The following is a 27,406-nucleotide window of genomic DNA, read 5'->3' as shown; positions in this document are numbered from 1 at the left end:
CTTTTAATAACAACTTGAAATTCTTGAATCCTATCTTTTGTTGCTTGTAAACGATTTGCTCTTTATCTCTAAGCGATTAACGATAACTTTTACTCGATTAACGCTTTCTTTTCACCTACACGATTGTTAGTCAATGATTATCAATCGATTCTAGTCTTTCCTTTCCTTTATTTTTTGTAAAATCCGACCGAAATTCTCTTGACAACTATCCTAATTTAATTTTCTTATTTTTAACAATCTCTAGAATGAATAGCTTTTAATCTCTGTAACCGCTTGACTATATTATCGATTGATTCTATTCTCCTTTTTCACCTTTTGTCTATTAACCGTATTTAATCCTCTTGATAAATTATTCTAGTTTTGGTTTCTTCTTTCTGATAATCTCTTATAACTGATTATCTCTTTGTTGTCGATTAATCTAGTCTCCTTTTTTGTTTCTACTAGTACTAAAGTAAAATTCTTGAAAATTTATTCAAGCATGCCACTTGTTTCTAATCTCTTGAAAATGTTTAACGCTTTACTCGTTAAACAATTGGCGATAATTGTCGGAGATTAACTACTGTTTTTACAAATTCTTGTGCCGATAACTAATGATCGTCGACTTCTTTATCTTCTATGACAACTTTTTTTTAACTTTCATTCTTAACTTTAAAATAAATAAATATGTCAAATTCGTCTTAATGTCTAAGGTTATCGCATCTAATCTAATTCTGCCTAAAATAATCTATTAAATTGCTTAAATTCTCTCTTATTTCTAAAATATTTTATCACATTTTTCTCTTAAATTAAATCTTAATTTATCATTAATAGTCAACATATACCCAAATTTATGTATGATTGAGTTAAAATAAAAATTTATGGCGTAACATTTTGGTAAAGCTATTTTTAATTATTATATATTTTAAAAAATTTAACCAAAAATTCGGGAGAATTTTTTTGAAACTCTCTTTGAATACTGGCTATGTATTGTTCTCCATATCACATCTAAGTAGTGATCTGCATCGGGCCTAATTTTTCAAGCCCGGCCCCGGCCCGAAATTTTTTTTAAAAAAGTTTTGCCGGCCCGGCCCGAACCCGAAATTTATTTAAAAAAATTTACCGGCCCGGCCAGGCCCGAATTTATTTAAACAAAGAAATTAATTTTTATAATTACTTAAAATAAAAGACATATGTTATATAGCGTTTAGTTTCAATAAATTAAATCAAAATTTTTTATTTTACATAAAAAATTCAATATAAAATTGATAAATTTAGATATATTTAATAAAATTTCCAAGGCCCGGCCCGGGCCGGGCCTAATTTTGCAGATCTTTACATCTAAGTATTAAGATCAACATTGAGTTACTAATATATCAATACATACCTTGCACATGACATACACACATCAATGCAGACCTATAGTCCCTTATAATATCGTGTTATATAATCTTGTATAACGTTACAAAATAATAATATGCTTTTATACATTTATAATACACACGTAAAAACTATCATGATTTTATGGATTCATTTTCATCTTTATTCAATTTTGTGGTCATCTTTAATTCATATGACCCACTTCACTAATCTTAATTATCCAACCCCTATCATACATCTCATTCTTCTTCGTTCATCGTATTACCCAATTGTTTATGTGTCTCCTTGTTTGAACATATTGCACCTCTCCTAGTTTATCGTAATGTCATTTCCGAAGTACTCGCCCATATTCAACCAGTTTCGTTTTTCTGGTTGTATTAGTTTTATCCAGTGTTGTTAAAATAGCGCGCTACTTTTTTCAGTAGCGGTAGCTTTAGCGGGATACTTTTAGAAAATAGCGATAGCTGTAGCTCGCTACTAATTTAGAAAGTAGCGAAGTAGCTACATAATAAATACATCTAAAAATTATTAAAATATATTTTTTATCAAATCTAAAATTATAATCCTTTTATTTAATTTAATTTAATTTTGAAAATTTAAATTTATATTTAAAAATATACATTATAAATCTAGTTATTAAAAATGTGTGAGATTGTTGAAAATAGCGAAATATCTTTGGAAAATGAGAAAAATATAGATTATCCTTTCCCAAAATTCAAAAAATACTTTAATCTTGAAGAAAAAATTACTACTGGATATCGGTTTCGATGCAAGATGTGTCGCAAAATTTTATCCTCAAATCAAACAAGCAGCTTTAATTTGACAAAATATTTAAAGGTAATATATTAAACAAATTTAATATCAATGTGTAGGCTAATCCTTAATTTTTAAAATAAATTTAAATCAAATACCATTCATTTTTTTTATATATTCATAGATTTTATCTAAATTATTTAAAACATTTTAAAATAGTTATTTCAATCATTTTTATGTACTTATCCCCTACATAATTTTTATTCTAAGTATTACTGTTATAATTTTAGACTGTTCACACATCGAATTATAAAGAGATTTAATATCTCAAAAGTTTTGGGGTAATGGAAGAAGATACATCCACTTTCAAATCAAATTTAATTCAAACAAAATTAAACAATTTGGATTCATCATCACCAGGTGTATCTCAAAAATTGGCTGACAAAGTCATAATGAACTTTATAATAGATACTGTCCAACCATTATCCTTGGTGGATAATGGTTCTTTTATAAAGATGATAAACACTTTTTCTCCACGTACCAAGATATTTTGCCGGCAGACATTGATGCTAAGAATTTTGGATAGCTTTAAATAAATGAAAGAATCTTTAATATTAAATCTATCAGATGTCTCCTACATCTGTACAACAGCAGATTGCTGGACGCACAATAGAAGGTAAAAATGTTTATTTTCTGATTTATAATATGATATTCATATTTTAGAACTTATTTAGGAGTGACCGCACATTAGATTGATCCAAAAAATCTAAAACGAGAATCTGCAGCATTAGCTCTAAAAAGAATAATTGGCTGTCAGACTTATGTCATTCTAGCAAATATTATTTGAGAAATCCATATGTCTTACAAAATTCAGAACAAGGTTTGTAAGATGATTACAAATAATGGGTCTAATTTCCTGAAGGCTTTCAGGTTATAAATTTATTATAATATGATATAAATATAGAATATTTGGTAAAGATAATAACAAGAAATAAAGTTACGTAAAAAATATTTAAAAAAAAAATCAAAATAGCGTAAAAAGTAGCTAATAACGTGCTACTCATTTGAAAACGATAGCGGTGCGATAGTGCGCTACTTTTAAAAGTAGCGTTTAACAACACTTTTATCATTTCCTTGTTCATTTTAATTGATAATTTCAACCTTCCTTTACAATTTATTGTTATTTTACAATATTTCCCTTCATTTTTTAAAATTCTTTTCACTTTTTTATAATTTTTTCACTTTTATTTTTAAAATAATTATCTAACAAATTATATTATAACTCATGTTTTACAAATCAAAAATATGCTATCTTATGTAAAATTTTCACACTCAATTTAAAATAAAGGTTCCATGTCACCAGTGACGAAGCGTTAAGCTTACTTTACTAGGGAAGCAATTGAAAGACATTTTGTATTCTTATTACTCCAACAAAAAAATAAAAATTTATAAATAAGCCGAATTCATCTCTGTTTTTGAGTAAAATTCCAATTGATATTTTGCGCATCGAATCTACCATCTTTTATTTAGATTTATAGCCAAATGATTTTAATTGAATCATAGACTGCAAATGAGCAGTTGATTCTTCACAACGTTAAACTGCTTACAAAAAATTATTAGTTCCTAAAAATTCCAAGCATATTTAATATTAGGCATGACCAATAATATAGAGAATTAGAAAATTCACATCCAGTACGCCGCTAATATTTTTTATATTATTAGAAAAATTACCAATTCAAGCTTTGATTTTTTTTTTAAGTTTCGTAAAATTGGTTTTGATCTTCTTTTTAAATAATAAATTTCTTTATATCCAAATTTCTTGAGCTAAATGATAATTTTATTTATACAATTGCATTTATTAGATATTTCAAATTAATTAATTTTTCTAAAAAAGGAGGAATTTTTTTTTCTAAAAAAAGAAGTGATAATAATATAATATAAATATGTTTCTTCTTTTATTTATTAAAAAATAAAGCATTTTATTTGCTTACCTAATTCTTATTTTTTAAATGTTAAATTATACAATACATTAGCATGATTTTTATTTTATTTATTAAAAAATTAAGCCATTTTATATTTTAATGCAAAATATCTCCAAATCGTATTATGTTTTTTTTCTTTTATTTATTTTATAAAATAGCAGTATTAAATGTGCTTACCTCATTAAAATCTTTAAAAGTAATAAAAATAATATTAATTTTTATAACGTAGTAAAAGTAATAGTAAATATTTAATTTAGCATATAAGTTAGATTAGTATTCATTTTTTTTATAACGATTTTATTAATTTTTTTTAAGAACATTTTTAAGAAAGATTCTCAGAGAAACAATGCCTCCCTTGCTTCTATGTAAGCTTTTTCATTGCTAAATCGGAAGTTTTTTAATAGATAGTATAAATCGTGAAATAGACTATATAAATATTATTTCTTTAAATTTAAGAAAAGTGGAGAATGTTAATTTGAAAAAATTTTTAAGGACATTATATTTTTATGTTTACTACTTTTGAGTTTTGACCATTTAATTTTCTTACTTTTATTTTTTATTATATTTTAAATATTTGCACTCTTATTTTTTATTGTTTTAAATTTATGATCTACTACTACTTGATAGAATAAATATTTAATAATAAATTAAGGAATAATTTATAAAATATTCAATTTACTTATAATTAATATTACTATATTATTAATTTTATTTAATTTTTTTTTATTCCTTACAATTACAACAGTAAATAATTTATTCTGTCCTACCGTATGTGAAAATGTTAAAGGGGTAATCTTGTAATTATAAATTTGATAATGGTAGATAGTCGAACAAATTCAAAAGTAAAGAATTTGTCAAAATTAATGTCCATAAATATTAATGGACATCGATATTGAAGAGGATTCCAGATATATATATCAAAATACTATAAAGGTCAAACAGTCCAAAGGTAATGAAAATATGAAAAGTTATTTGGAAATATTTTACCTAAAAATTAGAGCCCCCACCCCTCTAAGTATTTAAGCCATACACCACTGTGCAGGGTGCAAGATAATTATTGAAATTAAAAAGGTGTAGCTTTTAATTGGATTTCTTTCTTTTTTTTATATCTGATTTATAATCATTCAGAATATTTATATATTAAAATAATAATTTCCTTAATTTGGGACTTCACATGCGTATCTTCTTTCCCAAAAAATTTAAATTCTAATCCGGTTGATATAGCCAAAAAAAACAAAGAAATATTCCAAATTCACAAATTATATTTTTACACCGATCGTTATATCTTCCCTTGGACATATGCCAAGAGGAACTTTAAAATTCTTAAAAAATATAGGCGATAAGATAAGAGCTCTTACATCAGAACCAAAAGAATATATTTTTAAAACAAAATCTTCAAATAACTATTTTAAAATATAACTATTAATGTTTTTTGGGAACTTGCAGTCCCACCTCCCTTTTTATAAAATAATGTTTTATTTTATATTATTTTATATTTGATATATTATATTAATTATTATTTATCTCTTCATATTTTCTTAGACATGCTCAAATAAAATGTATCAAAAATAAACTCAAAATTTACATGACCTTTTCTTTTGTAATATATGGTGAATACCCCCCCCCCCCCCCCCCTCCCTCACTAGCTATCCTCTGACACTATTACATTTAATTTTCCTTAGAAGATAATTATAGTCTTTATAATGACAAATATATTATTAAATAAAAAATATTTTGTTTTTATTTTATGGTTCAATTTTAATTTTATAAAATTTTTTAAATCTTGACATATTATTAACGCAGTGGAGTATTTGTTCTTTCAAGAAATATTATCATGCAAAACAACGAAATCAAAGTAGTTAGAATATAATTAATCATTTTCTTCATTTATATGAAGGCAACATCCATTGCTAATTTTTTGGATATACTGGTAAATATTAAAGAAGAAAACCTTAACATATCATACGTTAAAAACAATATAGTATCTTCACAAATAAACATGCATCTTATAAAATTAAGGTTAAATTATATTTTTAATTTGTTAAATTATTTATTAAAATTAGATTTCAATTATTATCTTGGTTCAATAATACTAACAATATATGTGGTACAGATCTATTTCATAAAAATATTTCATATCATGAAAATCAAAATCCTAACTTATTGATTACAGAATCATATATTTATAATAATCTATCATCAAATGATAATTCTATGGAATCTCATATTGATTTCAAAAATCGTCAGTGGTCTTCAAATATCATGACATTGTTTCATAATGCTCCCTTTTTTATTATTCATGATCATTCTATCACAAATTATAAAAACAATCGCCTAAACAATAGTGAATTACTAAATATTTCAAATTTTCTATACAAAATGGTTATAAACCCTATCATATATAGCAAACTATTTCTGGCGGGATTTAAAGCAGATAAAAAATTAGCACTTAATCTTTTTAATTCCTCATTGCAGTTGCTGACTAGTTATATTAACCAAATTAATGATTTTGCTAATCTTTCTAGTTTAATTACCCAAAATTTTAGCTCAAATTATATTCTTATTGAAATTTTTTTGAATTTAGTAAGGTTTGTAAAAAACAATGAAAAACATGAATCAAAAACCAATGCTTCCAAATTTTTAAACTCACATATCTTGTTATCCTATGCCTTAAATTATATAATTTTATCATTAACCAACATGTTAACTATATTTTCTCACAAAATAGGCTTGACACAATTTTTATCCCATATACTAAGTATAATAGAAATAGGTGATTTGAATAAAGATGAGATTTTTAACCAAATCAATGTTTACCATCTTAATACAAAAAACAATAACACACAATATTTACAAAAGAACCTTTTACCATATAATACAGAAGTCAATGAAATTTATAGCAATATTGAAGTTTTTATATCACATATAATTAAATTATGCAAAGATGGTGATTTACTCAATTTTTTACCAAAGCCTATCATATATATTATTGTGCAAATTTTTTATACATTTAACCATTTTTACCCTAAGGATACTTACAACACTATATTAACCAATTCTTCTATAGGCATTAGCAATAAGATGAGTGCGATCATGATCAACAATGTGATATCTGAAATACTTATCGATTATTTATTCAAGGATATTGTTGTGTGTCCAGATAAATATGGCTTATTTTTAAGTTTAAATATCATTAATATAATGGAGGAGCAACGAAAATTTCTCATAATGTTATTCCATATTATCAAAGTAAATATGAATTATTGTATTATTTTTTTATGATATATCTGATATTACTGTGCCTAGAAAAAATAGCGTATTCATAATATTCTAATAGTGATTAAATATTGAAACTTTTTAACATAATATTACTTAAATTTAAACAACTAAGCATATTTTTTTAGAAGACAACACTGCTGAGGCTCAATTTTTAGGTACTTTAAGATGAGGAACATTTGGATGTCTTGTTACTTCATAAATTTAACCTTAAAGGTTACTAGTAGTGTTGTTAAAAAGTCGAGTTCATCCGACTCTGTCTCGAGTCATTAGTCGAATATGTCAACTAACTCAAACTCAAGTCGTGAACTCGAGTTATGAACTCAAGTCGACTCAAGTCGTAAACTCAAGTTGACTGGAGTTATGAACTCAAGTCGACTTAAGTCGTAAACTCAAGTTCATAATAATTAAGATATTTTTTGTATTTTACATTTTTTTTACTCTAAACTTTCATGAGTCGTGAATACAAATTATATAGTTGAGTCGACTAGAGGACGAATAGTTCTATGAACTTGAGTCGTCAATTTGAGTCGACTAGAGTGCTAATATTTTAAAGTAGTTATTATCTAAGATATTTGTTCTGTCATTTACATTTTTTTACTTTAGACATCCAATTTGAGTCGTGAATACAAATTATATTGTTGAGGACAAATAGTTCAATGAACTTGAGTCGTCAATTTGAGTCGACTAGAGTGCTAATATTTCATATTAGTTATTATTATTTAAGATATTTGTTCTGTTATTTACATTTTTTTACTTTAGACATCCAATTTGAGTCGTGAATACAAATTATATTGTTGAGTCGATTAGAGGATGAATAGTTCTATGAACTTTAGTCGATTAGAGGATGAATAGTTCTATGAACTTTAGTCGACTTAAGGACAGAGATTTTAAATTAGTTATTATTAATTTATAAAACATTTTTCTTTAACTTTAGTCTTCCAACTTGAGTCGTTATACAAGTTATATACTTAAGTCAACTAGAAAACGAATAGTGGTGTCGTTTTTTAGACTCAGACTTAAACGGGTCATTTTTTATGACTTCCCAAAGTTGTGGTCGTTTTATTGGATCTGATCCAAAATATGGGTCGTTTTTTAAAGGAAGATCTAAGGTTTAGGTTTCTTTTTTTCACCTCACCCATTATCCTGATCATTTTTTTCGACCTAGCCAATATATATAATAATAACATTTAGTAGATATTAAAATTATGGGAGGGTAAGTTATATATAGCTTCTTTTAATTATAATGCTCTGACTTACTATTATTAATGCACTGGCATTTGTCATTATATTTTTAAGTGATTATGTACCATAAAAAAGTGACAATTGTCATAATCGTTATTTTTGAATTTTGGCAAATGGGTAAAAATATGTTAAATTAAAATTTCAGTGAAGGTGTATCATAAAAAAATGACAATTGTCAAAATTATTTTTGAATTTTTTTAAAGCAAATGGGTAAAAATAGATATTGTAAACATGTTTAATTAAAATTTCAGTAAATATGTACCGTAGAAAGATGACAATTGATTTTAAAGTGCGAGTGGACCTGTTAAAAAATTTAAATGAGGCATTTAATGAAATAAATAGTAAAGGTTTCTGAAAATGCCTTGGAAAAACTGGCACAATTCGCAAATAAATTGAGCGTTAAATTACATAACGAATTGTGTTCATTTACCAGTATATTCAAAGATTTAATAGCAGAATTAAATGAAATGTATTTATATATGTCGTAATTTTTAAAGGGATCATGACTATCCGGGATCTTCACGGGATTCAAAGGGATAACTAAAAAAGGGTTGAAAATTAAGGAATGATAATACGGTATCACGTTTTAATCGTGATAAAGAGGAATCTTATTTTAAAAGCGTTTTCCACCGTTGCGTTTTTAATTTTCAATTTTGTTTTTTTGGCCTTATGATATAAGATATGTCTAGTATAGGGTATCATTCGATAGCTAATCAAAAGATTTATTCAACTGGAGGTCAATCTCTGCCCCAGTGATAATACCGTATAGTTCTTTATCCTTTAAAAAATAGAAATTTTAAAGGGATCCATTTAAATCCCGTGAAGATCCCGGATAGTCATGATCCCTTTAAAAATTACGACATATACATGTTAAAGGTTCAAAAATGTATTATTTTGTATAAATTTTTTTCAGGACGTATTTATATTATAGTGGCTGTTTCAACCGATTTCAAAAACGGCGAAACCAAATTTTTAGCCGAATATCCAAGCCTCGTGATTATATGCTATTTATATTCATCGAGTCATTATAAAAGAATTTCGGTGGATAAAATTATATTTATTTTATTTAGAAAGTATATTTGATATTTATTTACAGATTATTAATATATTAGTAATTGTTATTTTTCTAGTCATTAATCCTAATAATAAATTTACAAAATTTTAGATGTTCAATATTATTTTTAAATTATTTTTATAAAAATTACCCCCACCCCCACACTACTTCCAAGCAAATTCCTGGCTAATCTCCTGGTGTCTACTAATATGATCAAAAATGGCATGATAAATATGAATATTTTGAATGTTAAGACTAGTGTTGTTAATCGACTGTCTAGTCGACTTAGCCGAAAACTGGAGTCAAGTTTTGGGTCGAAAAAATCGACCCAAAACTAACTCGAGTTGTGAACTCAAGTCTATCAACTTGAGGCGACTAGAGGACGAATAGTTTTATAAACTTAGTCGACTAGAGGACGAAAAATTTTATCAACTTAGTCGACTAGAGGACGAATAGTTTTATGAATTTAGTCGACTAGAGGACGAAGAGTTTTATGAACTTGAGACGTCGACTAGAGGACGATAAGTTCTATGAACTTAAGTCATCGACTAGAGGACGAATAGTTTTATGAACTTGAGGCGTCGACACGAATAGTTCTATGAACTTGAGTATACTAAAAAAGGACGAAGATTTTAAATTAGTTATTATTTATAAAACATTTTTTTATTTTTAACTTTAGATTTCCAACTTGAGTCATTATACGAAATATAATATACTTGATAGTGATCTGCATCGGACCTAATTTTTCAAGCCCGGCCCGGCCTGAAATTTTTTTTAAAAAGTTTTACCGGCTCGGCCCGAACCCGAAATGTTTTTGAAAAAGTTATGCCGACCCGGCCCGAATTATTTAAATATACAAAGTCATTTTTATAATTACTCATTTCAATATATAAAATCAAATATTTTTATTTTACATAAAAAATTCAATATAAAATTGATACAGACCCGCCCGATTTTTTTTTGAAAATATTAGGCCTGGCCCGGCCCGAACCCACTCTTTTAAATAGAATTAGACTCAAGCCCGACCCCATGCCCGTTCGGGCCGGGCCAGAGAACGAATGAATTATTGGAAATGGGGAAGATCGTGATTTAAATTTAGTCTAGATTTTTTAATATATTTTTTTTAAAGCTTTTATCAGAATTGTGAACATTATAACAATTTAATATAATATAGCGATACACTTTATACCAACAAGATGTTTATTATACAGGGTTGCATGTGTTTTATTTGGTGATATAATAAAAACAAAAACTATTAAGTGGTATAATTATTAAATATGAAGTTTTTATAAAACAAATACCTCATTTATGTATTAAGAAAAAAAATAGTTTAAGTGAATATTTTTTCAAATTTTTACAATAATTTTTATTTTAAAAAGTAACATAAGAATTTACCTATGAGATGTTTCTAGAATATCGTAAGTAATTGGAAAATTAATTATTTGGAAGTATAAGTGGTAATACTGTATTGTATAAATCATCAACAAAAAATAATACTATGTATTTAATGATCTTTATTTCAGATTCTATGAACCTTCTCAATATTTATCATAAAGACTTACATAAAGAATTTAAACTTAAAATCAGCCACCACCCACCTTTAAAGTAATTAACTTATATTACAGATAAATGTAAATGCCATTCTTTTTTTTCTATAGAAAGGCGCTCAGAAGAACGAAATATAAAAATTATCAACCAAAGAATATTTTATTTTGTATATATTATAATAATCTATAATTCGCCCCCCTATAAACTCTGGAAAAGTTTCTTGCCTTAATTTGTTAACCGAGGCTATTGACGTATCAATATGTTTGGCAATGTCCTTTATTTTCATTCTTTCCATTTCCGGCTGAGACAAAAATTTGATTACTATGTCAATTTTCTCTTTATTCCAGCAATTATATTTTCTTTTTGGGTTTTGAATTGCCAGTGAGTTTATATGGTTTATTATAGTAGAATTGGCACTTATAGCAGATTGCGAAAATGATGTGGAAAAGGAATGATTAGATAAAAAGGAATTATTATTATAGTATAAAGAAGAATTTCTAAAACTATTATTGGTATTATTGGATAAAATATTATTAATATTAAACATTCTAAATTTAAAAAATTATTTTTTTGTAATTAAAAAGTTTTATGAGAAATTTTTATTAATTGTAAAAAAATTTTCCTAATACATGAATGCGGTATTTATTTTTTAAAAACTTGATAATTAATTTTTATACCACTTAATAGTTTTTGTTTTTATTATATCACCAAATAAAACACATGCAACCCTGTGAAAATCGCGAAGGGGGTGGGGGTGTTAATGCTTAAAACCTATTCATACTGTGATGTATATTGCCGACTTTTTTTAGATGAACCAAAGCTCTATTATGTCAAGAAAAACATTGGTTTTAGTGTAGACCTTTTTTTTTATCGGGATTATTTTTTATCCCAAGAAAATAATTTATGCCTGAAAAATTTTTTTCAATAATTAATATAATTTGAATTTATTTTTTGTTTCTTCGAAACACTCCCTTTTTTCCTCTTTTTAATAATATTATTTGTTTTCATGGTACTTTTAAAATAAATAAGATTTGTATTTTTTATTTTATATTTTTATATTTAGTTATAAAGTAACATATTTTATTGTTTTATTTATAACATATTATAGTATATAAAAATTTAATTATTAATAAAAAATTCATTCGCGTAAATTTGTTAGTTATTAAATGTCTTTATATGTGAATGATTTAATAAGACATAATTTTTGATATTTGAAAATTTTCTAAGCTGAGGTAATTTTAAAATAAATTCACTCTTTACATAAAAATTATTTATTAAAATAGAGAAACATAAATTAAAATGTTTTTGATCTATGATTTTAAATTTGTAAAACCTTAGATAAAATCTAATAAAAATAGGCCTATAATCTTATCTTATATTATATAAATTAATACTAAATATCTTCAAAATAATATATAAATTACACAATATTTATTTATATTTTGAATATTTATTGATAACTGTATAATGCAAATAACAAGATTTATAATAGAATCAAAAAGATAAAAATGTCTATATATAATAGATAATGATTTCATATTGAAACATCCCAATTATTTAGGCACATACAATGTTTAAATGTTGTTGATGACATCCTGTTTCGCTTCTTGGTCAAAAAATCAACGGCCTTGCTGAATGCTCTTTCGCTTGGAACGCTGGACGTTTGTTGAGCAAGGTAATCCTTAGCTATCAGCGATAAGGTTGGGTAAAAATCGCTGTTTTTCGCCCACCAATCAAGTATATTAGTTGACGCTGGTGCAACCGGTTCTTTGACATATTCATTAATTTCATAAGACTAAGAGAGAGGAATTGTCTTTTTTATTCAATGATTGATGAATAATATATTTTACCTTTATTTGATGATGGATGAATCAGACATTTTCCTTTTTATGAGATGTGATTTCGAAATTTATATTTTAAATTACAAAAATGAAACAATATCTCTTATTAGCACCCTAAATACTAACATTATTTACCAGAGCTCCTGTTAGTCAGAATTACTGTTCACTCCCCACCGCGTGAAGGTAGGAGATGGATTTTAGGGGAGCAAAGAAATGAAAAAAAGAATGAAAATAAGAAGGAAGAAATAGAAAAAAAGAGACAAAGATATGAATTATAAGAAAATATAATAAATATTTATACTTCAAGAGTTGATGATTATCGGGTTACAACACATATGCATTTGTAGCCATATAATATAAAAAAGGAGATTTCAATCTCTTTTCTTTGCTCAAGGTGGTTTCGTTTTTGAAGATGATGTTGTGATTTCCTTGCTCGTAGTTTGTCGTAAATAACCTGAAATAAAACGTGTAAATTGAAATTAAATAGAATATACTGTTGTTGGTGAGAAAGATTGTTTTAACGATGGTGAAGAAGTTCTCTTTTCCTTGCTTAAGGTGGTTTCGTTTTTGAAGATGATGTTGTGATTTCCTTCGTAGTTTGCCGTAAATAACCTGAAATAAAACGTGTAAATTGACATTATAAAATAGAATATACTGTTGTTGGTGAGGAAGATGGTTTAGCGATGGTGAAGAAGTTCTCTTTTCTTTGCTTAAGGTGGTTTCGTTTTTGAAGATGATGTTGTGATTTCCTTGTAGTTTGCCGTAAATAACCTGAAATAAAACGTGTAAATTGAAATTAAATAGAATATACTGTTGTTGGTGAGGAAGATGGTTTAGCGATGGTGAAGAAGTTATTTTTTCTTTGCTCAAGGTGGTTTCGTTTTTGAAGATGATGTTGTGATTTCCTTGTTCGTAGTTTGCCATAAATAACCTGAAATAAAACGTGTAAATTCAAATTATAAAATAGAATATACTGTTGTTGGTGAGGAAGATGGTTTAGCGATGGTGAAGAAGTTCTTTTTTCTTTGCTCAAGTTGGTTTCGTTTTTGAAGATGATGTTGTGATTTCCTTGTTCGTAGTTTGCCGTAAATAACCTGAAATAAAACGTGTAAATTGAAATTATAAAATAGAATATACTGTTGTTGGTGAGGAAGATGGTTTAGCGATGGTGAAGAAGTTCTCTTTTCTTTGCTCAAGGTGGTTTCGTTTTTGAAGATGATGTTGTGATTTCCTTGTTCGTAGTTTGCCGTAAATAACCTGAAATAAAACGTGTAAATTGAAATTATAAAATAGAATATACTGTTGTTGGTGAGGAAGATGGTTTAGCGATGGTGAAGAAGTTCTCTTTTTTTTGCTCAATGTAGTTTCGTTTTTGAAGATGATGTTGTGATTTTCTTGCTCGTAGTTTGCTGTAAATAACCTGAAATAAAACGTGTAAATTGAAATTATAAAATAGAATATACTGTTGTTGGTGAGGAAGATGGTTTAGCGATGGTGAAGAAGTTCTCTTTTCTTTGCTCAAGGTGGTTTCGTTTTTGAAGATGATGTTGTGACGTAGTTTGCCGTAAATAACCTGAAAAAAACGTGTAAATTGAAATTATAAAATAGAATATACTGTTGTTGGTGAGGAAGATGGTTTAGCGATGGTGAAGAAGTTCTCTTTTCTTTGCTCAAGGTGGTTTCGTTTTTGAAGATGATGTTGTGATTTCCTTGCTCGTAGTTTGCCGTAAATAACCTGAAATAAAACGTGTAAATTAAAATTAAATTGAATATACTGTTGTTGGTGAGGAAGATGGTTTAGCGATGGTGAAGAAGTTGTTTTTCTTTGCTCAAGGTGGTTTCGTTTTTGAAGATAATGTTGTGATTTTCTTGCTCGTAGTTTGCTGTAAATAACCTGAAATAAAACGTGTAAATTGAAATTATAAAATAGAATATACTGTTTTTGGTGAGGAAGATGGTTTAGCGATGGTGAAGAAGTTCTCTTTTCTTTGCTCAAGGTGGTTTAGTTTTTGAAGATGATGTAAAGTTGGTGATTTGATGGTGAATAACAAAGTTGGTGACTTTTTTAAATTTCTTACAAATTATGAATTTAAGATTTCATTATATACGATATTTTGTGTGAATGTTTTATCATTTTTTAAAATTTTTCCTTGTAATTCTGATGGCAAAATCATAATTTTCATATTATTTTGAGATTTACATCTAGTAAGAGCCACATATAGTTGTCCATGGGCAAAGCCGGGCTCAGGGAGGGATAAGCCTACATGATCAAAAGTTTGTCCTTGATTTTTATTTATTGTAATCACAAAAGCGGGAATTATAGGAAACTGTCGTCTTTTTAAAGTAAATGGTAAATGAGAGTCACTTGGAGCTAGATCTATTCGTGGGAGAAAAACTCGATAACCCTTATTAGTGCCTGTCAATATCTCAGCGTCGATAAAATTAATATGTAAATGTCGTATGATTAAACGGGTACCATTACAAAGTCCTTTCTTTGGGCTCAAGTTGCGTAATAGCATAACAATTGTACCAACCTTAAGTGTTAGCTTGTGAGGTGGCATACCGGATGGAGTTTGTGAATGCAAAAATTCTAGTGGAAAATTCATTATATCATCCTTATTATCGCTTTCAATGGAATCTCCACTATAATAATGTTTGATAGGGCCTGAAATTATATTAATGATATCGTTGTTGAGGGTAAGTGCAATTTTATTTTTGGTGGTTAATATTATTTTAGTAGAAAGACTATCTATATCAGCAATTTCTATAGAATTACCATACACACATTTTATTAATGAATCATTTTCAAGCAAATAAGGTGGGATTTCAACACTATTTGTAGGAAGATCAGAATTGCTGCGTGATAGCCCATCTCCAATTTTAAGTAACCTAGCATTGTAATCAACTTGATCTGATGAAATACGCATATTATCAATCAAATGTATTATTTTAAAATGACTCCATAAATATGAACTTTTTATACAGGACTCTATAATATCGACTTTGGAGCCTTTAGGCACTACTGGTAAAGTCTGTCTAAAATCACCACCTAATAAAATTACTTTTCCGCCAAATGGGTGGGAATTTTTCATAATGTCTTTAAGTATTCGGTCAATGCATCGCAAAGCGTGTTTAGTCATCATTGTGGCCTCATCAATAATAATCAATTTGCTATTTTTAATATCTAGAGCTAGCGAACTATGTAAATTCATATGGGATTTTAAAAGTTTCAAAGATAGGCACAGGTAATTTAAATCCGCTATGGATGGTTCTTCCCCCCTTTAAAAGAATAGAGGATCCGGTGGTTGCAAAAGGCAATACAATTTGATTTTTTGCTCTTATATAACACATTAAGGTATTGTAAAGATACGTTTTACCTGAACCTCCAGGGCCATCCACGAAGAAATATCTTTCTGGAATATTTTCTAATTCAATCGCTTGTATAATTAAATCAAAAGCATATTTTTGTAATCGGTTTAATTTAGATATACGCTCGATTGAATCGGCAGCTTCAACATGGGCATCATAATGTTGTTTTGGGGGGATTTTTATAGGTGAAGGAAGATCAAAACTCTGACAGCATAAACCATGATCAAGAAAAACGTTTTCAATGTCCATTAAAGCCATGTTTATTGCAATTACTTCTGAATATTGACGCAAATAATCTTCAATCATCATAAATCTGAACCTATTCCATAGATATGCAGGATTTTCAGGCTGACAAAAAATGCAGATAAAGGCAAAAGTACTCCGAAGTTGTGACGGCATTTGATATATTGATCCCTCTTCTAAGCATGATTCCCACTCTTTATCATCTGATAACAAATTTCTTTTAATAGCTGCCTCTTTAAAAGTACTCATTAAAATTCCATTAATAGTTTTTAAATAATCAAAACTTGTAGCCCCGCAAACATGAAGTAATAATTATCGAAGGAAAAATCGTTTACCAGAATTAGGATGAACGGAATACATTCTCGAAATTACATTTAATCGTTTTTTTTTTAGTTTCCAATGGTAATTGGTAAACAAGGTATTTCCCCATAAAGATATTGTCTAGCATTTAGATCTGTCTTATTTAACTCAAACCATGCCGTTAAAGTAGTATGTTTATTTTCTGATCTCAATAAAGCATCTCTTTCATGTCCAGCAGTGAAATATACTGGCTGTTGTAAAGGTAAATGAATTCCTAAGCGAATAACAGCGTGCGAGCGGTCATGCATATTATTTTCTAATAATCTCCACATTGATTCACATGCACTCACATATCGCGCATTTAAATGTGATTTAATTTCGTCATGAATATTTATATTTGAAGCAACATAAATGTCAACATTAGTACAGTCATAGCCCTTATAAATATACTTAAAGATATATTTTACCGATTTAATAGATGTACAAATTTCCACGTTAATATGAGCATTGAATTTTAACATTAGATATCGATTATATGGAATAACATAACGATTATCCGTAGGTTTACCGGAAAGAATTGTAATACCATTATCTCGCCTTTTATAATATGGATATCCATCAATATTTGGTCTTGTTTCCATTTGAAAATCCTTCGGAAATTTTATGGTACATATGCCATTTTCCATGCAAGGCTATTTGGGGTTAAATATCCCGCAAGGACCATGTATCATAAAATGGGTAACAATCTGAAAAAGTTTAGGATCGAGAATTTTATCTGGCATTTCGGCACAAATAAATTTATCTATAGCTTGAGATGTTTCAATTTTGCTATCATCGTTTAAAATAATAAGTATATGGGCATGAGGCAAAACCTCTTTTTTGGAACTCGATTGTATATATAAAAGCCATAGATTTACCAAATAAATTTTTTTTATTTATATCGAACAATAATTCATTTAATTTCAATTTAAAAACACGGGCTATTAAATCTGGTCTATCTGTAGGACTTTGCCCGGGAAATAGATTTTCCTTAATTTCACGCCAATTAGGATTGCATGTAAAAGTAATAAACAAATCAGGTTTGCCAAATTTGAGCACAATGGCCATTGCATCGTGATAGCGTTCTCGCATATTTCTTTGAGAACCTTGAAAAGATGATGGTAATATTACTGCTTTGCCGGGAATTATATTGTTTGACTTTGTTTCTAAGTAGTCCATTAATCCAGAATATTCATCTACTCGTAATTTTGGCTGATTTTGTCTAATAAAATTTAAATTATTCGCCTCGACCTGTAAATAGGAATCAACAATATATTGTTGTGATAATTTCCCAGCAAAAAGGATTGGGTTGAATTCATTTTCACGAATTGCTAATCTAAATATTTTAAACTGTAGTAGTGAGATATTTGCCCTTGTACTCCCTGTATCTTCACCCTTTAAATCTGGTTTCCAACCAGGGTCACCAAAAGGAAATAATAGAGAATATACCATTGGATCAAGATTAGGGCTTAATATATTTATATTTATCAGATCACTACCATCAACTCGAGGATAGACCTTGATATCCCGTTTAAATGGGGGTTCACCATCATTATTTGTAAAAATCATAGCTACTTCATCTATATTAGGAATGTTATATCTTCGCTTGTCACTTGAGCGATCTGCACGAAAAATCATATTGATTTTTTGAACTGGACGATTTTCTTGAATAGCCCTATTTTTTTCTTCTTTCTCAATTTCTCCCAAGGTTTTAAAACTAATAGAAAATGGGTTATTCTGTCTTATTAAAATATCTAATCTTTTTAAGAGATCCTCATTGCAACCAGAATTTTCTTTCATGTGCAACCTGCCATTAACAGCCTGGGTGGTCTCAAGGACATATAGTTGTGCAAATTTAGGAGGCATCCCAGTGGAAGGATATAAATGAGATGTTCGGTGATAAATTTGCCCATGAACTCTAAAACAATATGGGCCTGGGTTTAAACTATTAGAAATCTGTGCTCCCATGGATGCGAACGCAAGTGAACTATTATAAGATCTTATATATTTCATAAAGTTTGAATGAAATTCATTGTTAGGATTAGATAAAAGGTCTTGTAAAAAAGGAATATATCGGATTGATGGTATCTTAACTTTACCCTTATGACAGCAATTCTTAAATTTGCCATCTGTGGGTTTTTCTAATAAAAAATTTAGAGAATCGCAATAATCGCACTTAGTGTTGAGTAATCCACAATAATGTTCTTGTACTAATGATTGTTGTGCAGAAATATTTATCTAAAATAAATAAAATAAATTTGAGGCCTGCTAAAAATTATACATATAATTTAATATTTTTGTGATTATTCAGAGACCTGCAAACCCGGTGTAATTGTAAAATCAATACCATCAAAAATCAATACGTTATTGATTTTTATAAATCTTTGATTCGACATTTATATATGAATCACAAAATTTTATAAACTCAATCAATAAGATCCATTTAATTTATTTGAATTCATAATATCATTTATAAAACTTTGAATCAACAATTATATAGCACTTCACAAATTACAAATAATGAGTAAACAAATATAAAATATATAGGATATCAAGAATTGTAAAATAAATAAATTCCCTGATAAATTATATAAAAGAATAGAAAATCATATTTATCATTTTAATATATTTAAAACTATTAAATCTATTTTAAATAAAATTTTTACAAATCGAAAATGGCCGCCAATATTTATAAAGCGATGAAAAAATACATAATAAATAAATATTTTATAATTTTAATGGTCGCCAATATATTTGAAGCGATGCAAACATCTTAAAATATACGGTATTGATAATACAATAGCAATATATCACTACGGTATTGAATCTATAATGATATCAATACGGTATTGAAGTTACAATGGGTATTGATTTCACAATCAATACACCGGCTCTGATGTAAACATATGCCAGGCTTATAATAATTTTTTCTAAAATATTCCATGGGTAATTACGATTATGTAGCACTCTTTTTTATTAGTTGATGAAATATATTTTTTATTGTGGACATAAATTAAAATTAATAACCATATACTTCATAAATAAATAATAAATTTTGAATAACCCCTGATGATGGATAAATCAAAAATTTTCTTATCAATCTTATGAGATGTGATTCAGAAATTTATATTTATTAAAATATTTGTTATACATAAATTAAAATTTTTAACTTGGTTTGTTTTTATTGATTTGGGTAGATTAAGATTTTGGTGAATAGTAGATTTTGGTAGTGTCTAATTTAAAAAAATTTATTTGTTAACATAAATTAAAATTTTTAACTTCGTTTGTTTCTATTGATTTGGGTAGATTAAGATTCTGTTGAATGGTACATTTCGGTAATATGATTCATAGAATCTAATTTAAATAAATTTATTTGTTAACATAAATTAAAATGTTTAACTTTGTTTGTTTTTATTGATTTGGGTAGATTAAGATTCTGTTGAATGGCACATTTCGACAATATGATCCGTGGAATCTAATTTAAATAAATTTATTTTTTAACATAAATTAAAATTTTTAACTTCGTTTGTTTTTATTGATTTGGGTAGATTAAGATTCTGTTGAATGAATGGTACATTTTGGTAATATGTTTCGTGGAATTTAATTTAAAAAAATTAATTTATTAAGATAAATTATTTTAACTTGGTTTATTTTGATTGATTTTGGTAGATTAAGATTCTGCTGAATGGTACATTTCGGTAATATATATCGTGGAATCTAATTTTAAAAAAATCTATTTGATAACATAAATTAAATTTTTTAACTTCGTTTGTTTTTATTGATTTGGGTAGATTAAGAGTCCGTTGAATGGCACATTTTGGCAATATGATCCGTGGAATCTAATTTAAATAAATTTATTTATTGTCATAAATTAAAATTTTTAACTTGATTTGTTTTTATTGATATAGGATCACTGAAAAAATTATACTTAGATATTGCACCAAAGGTATCTTGTGTAGGAATCTAAAAAAAATAATAAAATAGATTTTAATGGCCCACAGTAATGTTCAACTTGTTCTTGATTTTCAGTATCTTCAAGATGATTGGATGTTGAAGCAAATTGTTTATTTCCAGTATCTTCAAGATGGTTGGATGTTTTAGGAATAAGACTTTGCTCGTTCCTTTTCTTGATACGACAAAGTGCCTGTCTCTCTCTAGCTTTCTCCTTATGTTGATTTATTATTAAAATTTAAAAATATAAGAATTACTCAATTTTATAAAAATAAGTTTAGTTTAAAATATTTATTATTGTGGACATAAAATAAAATTACTAAATATATACTTCATAAACATATTTATAAAAAATAATGGAAAATATTAGAATAGCCCCTCACCTAATAAAAATATTTTTTTTTAGGAATCACATCTTATAAGATAAGAAAAATCTGATCAGCTAACATACAATACAAATTAAAAAAAATATAAAATTTACTCTTGTTGAAGCAATAATGCCTTCTTTAGATTTTGGTAGTATGAAACGTTCCATTGTTTGGTTTTGTTGAATGGTATCATGTGTAGGAATCTAAAAAAAATAATAAAATAGATTTTAATGGCCCACAGTATTTTTAATTTTTGGAAGGCAATTATAATAATTCCTCTATCTGCTGAAACTTATCAGCAATATAAGATTTGCAATCTAATTTTTAGTTCAACTTGTTCTTGATTTTCAGTATCTTCAAGATGATTGGATGTTGAAGCAAATTGTTTATTTCCAGTATCTTCAAGATGGTTGGATGTTGTAGGAATAAGACTTTGTTCGTTCCTTTTCTTGATACGACAAAGTGCCTGTCTCTTTCTAGCTTTCTCCTTATGTTGATTTATTATTAAAATTTAAAAATATAAGAATTACTCAATTTTATAAAAATAAGTTTAGTTTAAAATATTTATTATTGTGGACATAAAATAAAATTACTAAATATATACTTCATAAACATATTTATAAAAAATAATGGAAAATATTAGAATAGCCCCTCACCTAATAAATATATATTTCGGAATCACATCTTAAAAATATAAAATTTACTCTTGTTGAAGCAATAATGCCTTCTTTAGATTTTGGTAGTATGAAACGTTCCATTGTTTGGTTTTGTTGAATGGTATCTTGTGTAGGAATCTAAAAAAAAATAATAAAATAGATTTTAATGGCCCACAGTAATGTTTGATTTTCAGTATCTTCAAGATTAAGATGTGTAAATTGAAAGTATATGGTTTTGCTCGATGTGGTGTCTGTTAAAAAATATAATTATTTACTGATGATTGAAGGTTTTGCTCGATGTTGTGTCCGTTAAAAAAAATATCAATTATTGTAATTATTATATGTTTTGTAATTGTTTTTTGTATTGAAATTCTTTTTTTGAAAATGGCGGTTCGATTTGGTTTATGAATGCGTGTTTGATATGTTTAAGCTATGATGATTTTTATTGAATATATATATTATAGATTTGAATTCCTTAGCTCTTGTAGGATTATCTGCAAACATTTTTTTCATACTAATGTTCCTTCCTGCCTATTGCCTCAAAATACTTCTGAAATGCTTTCCATGATTTATAGGAGATTAAATCCATTTTGCTAATATGATCTAAATTGGCTTAAAATTGCTATGATAGATAGATAGATAAATTATAGATATATAGAAAGAACAATATATTTGACATCAATTAAGACAAAATATTTACATTTCAAGTTAGAAATATAATGCTATTTAAAATATAATATTATAGATGGCGCTAAATATCATGGAGATTAAAACTACAATTTAACATAACTTAAATACTTCCGAATTCGTTAATATTAATTAAATATTATTAAGAATCACTCCCTATTTAAGTAGGACAAACGTCCAATAATTAATAAAGAAGTTGAATATTACATAATATATTAACAAAATTATAATTGACTATTATCAGGTAAAATAATTGACTATATAATGTCACAGTTGTGACTGTGACTGCTATAATCATTTTGATTGGACAAATAATATTTAAAAGAAAACTATTGGCTAAATTTGATTGACATTTTTTGAGGATTATATATATAGATATTATAGTATATAAAAATTTAATTATTAATAAAAAATTCATTCGCGTAGATTTGTTAGTTATTAAATGTCTTATTTATGTGAATGATTTAATAAGACATAATTTTTGATATTTGAAAATTTTCTAAGCTGAGGTAATTTTAAAATAAATTCACTCTTTACATAAAAATTATTTATTAAAATAGAGAAACATAAATTAAAATGTTTTTGATCTATGATTTTAAATTTGTAAAACCTTAGATAAAATCTAATAAAAATAGGCCTATAATCTTATCTTATATTATATAAATTAATACTAAATATCTTCAAAATAATATAAATTACACAATATTTATTTATATTTCAAATATTTATTGATAACTGTATAATGCAAATAACAAGATTTATAATAGCATCAATAAGATAAAAATGTGTATATATAATAGATAATGATTTCATATTGAAACATCCCAATTATTTAGGCACATACAATGTTTAAATGTTGTTGATGACATCCTGTTTCGCTTCTTGGTCAAAAAATCAACGGCCTTGCTGAATGCTCTTTCGCTTGGAACGCTGGACGTTTGTTGAGCAAGGTAATCCTTAGCTATCAGCGATAAGGTTGGGTAAAAATCGCTGTTTTTCGCCCACCAATCAAGTATATTAGTTGACGCTGGTGCAACCGGTTCTTTGACATATTCATTAATTTCATCTCTAATGAGATCTGGAAATTCACAAGCTTCTCTAAAATTATAAATTAATATAACCAAATATTTATAATTACTTTCTCAATTCGTAATGCATACAGACCGAATAAGGCTGTGTTTCCAAATCATCTAGAGAGAAGTCATACACATTTGATTTTTGTGGCCACCCGTAGGTTTTATATAATAAATTGAATTTTTCATTATAATCCTGCTTTGCTACAAAATGAGGCATATATTTCATCTTAGTTTTCGGATCTAACATGGTAGATACATAATTACTGAATGTGCTCAGATAGTTTTTATACGTTTCATATTTTATTTGCATTTTACTTGCCGCATTTTTAATATCATCATCTGGATGATTTTTGCAAGCCTCCCCTAAAATTTTGTCCATCTTTGCTATAAATAAAACAGCGGTTCCAATTATAGTGGTATCTGACGATATTTCGAGTGTTATTTTATAAAAAGGCTTTAAAAAATTTTCAACTTCCTTTAAAGATTTTGCCTCCCTAACGCTTATATCGAAAGGCTCCGTCATACATTTTTTTTCTAGCTCTTTAATTGCATCTAAATTCTATATAAATTAAATATATTATTAGACAATGCAATGTTATATCTCAAAAAGGTTGAACATAATAGACATTATGAAAAAATATGTTTAACTTACTTTGTTTACTGTTGATATCATTAAATATATAGAGTTCCATCTAGTTACTACATCTAAAGGAATCATCGTCCCTCCTGAGAGCTCCAAGTACTTTTGTAAAAGTTTTGGTGAAGAATGTAACTTCTTTACAAGATTAGTTATTTTATTTAGTTTTTTATCTAAGGCTAAAATCCCCTCTTTAACTATCAAATTTATAATATGAGCTAAACATCGGTGGCTGTATAAGCTTGTTTAATATTTTTCATGAAAATGTGTAATCATTTTTTCAGCAGCGTTTACTATGTTTGGTGCGTTATCATGCGTGATGGAGATAATTTTGTCCTTTATCTCAAATTCATCGAGAGATTCTAGCAAATATTGTAATATCTCCTCACCACTATGAGGGTATGGTAGCTGAATTAAATCTAAAAGACAACTTTCCATTTTCCACTTTTTATCGATATAGTGGCATGTAATTACACAAAAAGACGATGAGTTAATGGAGGTCCACATATCAGTCGTGATAGCCAATTTACTTTTAATATTCTTTAAATTTTTTATGAGTTGTAATTTTGAAATTTTATACATTTTTTCTATGTTACAGGCTGTCTATCTTGTCCAGATTTTTTCATTCTTGAATATGAAGGAAAATATATTTCGGAACTCCTTACTATCCAAAGCTTTGAATTGATGTTTTTTATAATAAATTTCAAAATTAATTTATTAAGTCATTCGTTTTCCTTAGGTAATAATCTACGAATGCCAACTAGGTTTTTGGGTATAAACTATCTGAGCACATTCAGCAATTATGTAACCATGTTAGATCCGAAAACTAAGATGAAATATATGCCTCATTTTGTGGCAAAGCAGGATTATAATGAAAAATTCAATTCATTATATAAAATGTACGGGTGGCCACAAAAATCAAATGTGTATGACTTCTCTCTAGATGATTTGGAAACACAGCCTTATTCGGTCTGTATGCATTACGAATTGAGAAAGTAATTATAAATATTTGGTTATATTAATTTATAATTTTAGAGAAGCTTGTGAATTTCCAGATCTCATTAGAGATGAAATTAATGAATATGTCAAAGAACCGGTTGCACCAGCGTCAACTAATATACTTGATTGGTGGGCGAAAAACAGCGATTTTTACCCAACCTTATCGCTGATAGCTAAGGATTACCTTGCTCAACAAACGTCCAGCGTTCCAAGCGAAAGAGCATTCAGCAAGGCCGTTGATTTTTTGACCAAGAAGCGAAACAGGATGTCATCAACAACATTTAAACATTGTATGTGCCTAAATAATTGGGATGTTTCAATATGAAATCATTATCTATTATATATAGACATTTTTATCTTTTTGATTCTATTATAAATCTTGTTATTTGCATTATACAGTTATCAATAAATATTCAAAATATAAATAAATATTGTGTAATTTATATATTATTTTGAAGATATTTAGTATTAATTTATATAATATAAGATAAGATTATAGGCCTATTTTTATTAGATTTTATCTAAGGTTTTACAAATTTAAAATCATAGATCAAAAACATTTTAATTTATGTTTCTCTATTTTAATAAATAATTTTTATGTAAAGAGTGAATTTATTTTAAAATTACCTCAGCTTAGAAAATTTTCAAATATCAAAAATTATGTCTTATTAAATCATTCACATATAAAGACATTTAATAACTAACAAATTTACGCGAATGAATTTTTTATTAATAATTAAATTTTTATATACTATAATATGTTATAAATAAAACAATAAAATATGTTACTTTATAACTAAATATAAAAATATAAAATAAAAAATACAAATCTTATTTATTTTAAAAGTACCATGAAAACAAATAATATTATTAAAAAGAGGAAAAAAGGGAGTGTTTCGAAGAAACAAAAAATAAATTCAAATTATATTAATTATTGAAAAAAATTTTTCAGGCATAAATTATTTTCTTGGGATAAAAAATAATCCCGATAAAAAAAAAGGTCTACACTAAAACCAATGTTTTTCTTGACATAATAGAGCTTTGGTTCATCTAAAAAAAGTCGGCAATATACATCACAGTATGAATAGGTTTTAAGCATTAACACCCCCACCCCCTTCGCGATTTTCACAGGGTTGCATGTGTTTTATTTGGTGATATAATAAAAACAAAAACTATTAAGTGGTATAAAAATTAATTATCAAGTTTTTAAAAAATAAATACCGCATTCATGTATTAGGAAAATTTTTTTACAATTAATAAAAATTTCTCATAAAACTTTTTAATTACAAAAAAATAATTTTTTAAATTTAGAATGTTTAATATTAATAATATTTTATCCAATAATACCAATAATAGTTTTAGAAATTCTTCTTTATACTATAATAATAATTCCTTTTTATCTAATCATTCCTTTTCCACATCATTTTCGCAATCTGCTATAAGTGCCAATTCTACTATAATAAACCATATAAACTCACTGGCAATTCAAAACCCAAAAAGAAAATATAATTGCTGGAATAAAGAGAAAATTGACATAGTAATCAAATTTTTGTCTCAGCCGGAAATGGAAAGAATGAAAATAAAGGACATTGCCAAACATATTGATACGTCAATAGCCTCGGTTAACAAATTAAGGCAAGAAACTTTTCCAGAGTTTATAGGGGGGCGAATTATAGATTATTATAATATATACAAAATAAAATATTCTTTGGTTGATAATTTTTATATTTCGTTCTTCTGAGCGCCTTTCTATAGAAAAAAAAGAATGGCATTTACATTTATCTGTAATATAAGTTAATTACTTTAAAGGTGGGTGGTGGCTGATTTTAAGTTTAAATTCTTTATGTAAGTCTTTATGATAAATATTGAGAAGGTTCATAGAATCTGAAATAAAGATCATTAAATACATAGTATTATTTTTTGTTGATGATTTATACAATACAGTATTACCACTTATACTTCCAAATAATTAATTTTCCAATTACTTACGATATTCTAGAAACATCTCATAGGTAAATTCTTATGT

General features: G+C 27.0%; 1 protein-coding gene across 1 annotated transcript in view; it reads left to right on the top strand.

Moving 5' to 3' along the window:
- Positions 1 to 6,721: 6,721 nt before the first annotated feature.
- LOC135922378 (uncharacterized) overlaps positions 6,722 to 27,406 on the top strand; it is a 106,364-nt gene continuing 85,679 nt past the window's right edge. The window contains exon 1 of the mRNA XM_065456765.1: positions 6,722 to 7,340. Within this exon, the coding sequence (XP_065312837.1) occupies positions 6,792 to 7,340 (549 nt within the window). The 5' untranslated portion in view covers positions 6,722 to 6,791. The remainder of the gene's footprint in view (positions 7,341 to 27,406) is intronic.

This window comes from Gordionus sp. m RMFG-2023, chromosome 1 (genome assembly GCF_954871325.1).
Source record: "Gordionus sp. m RMFG-2023 chromosome 1, tfGorSpeb1-WG-v2, whole genome shotgun sequence".
In the NCBI taxonomy this organism is placed as follows: domain Eukaryota; kingdom Metazoa; phylum Nematomorpha; class Gordioida; order Chordodea; family Parachordodidae; genus Gordionus; species Gordionus sp. m RMFG-2023.
Note: the sequence above shows the minus strand (reverse complement) of the source record. Positions and strands in the feature narration are given on the sequence as shown.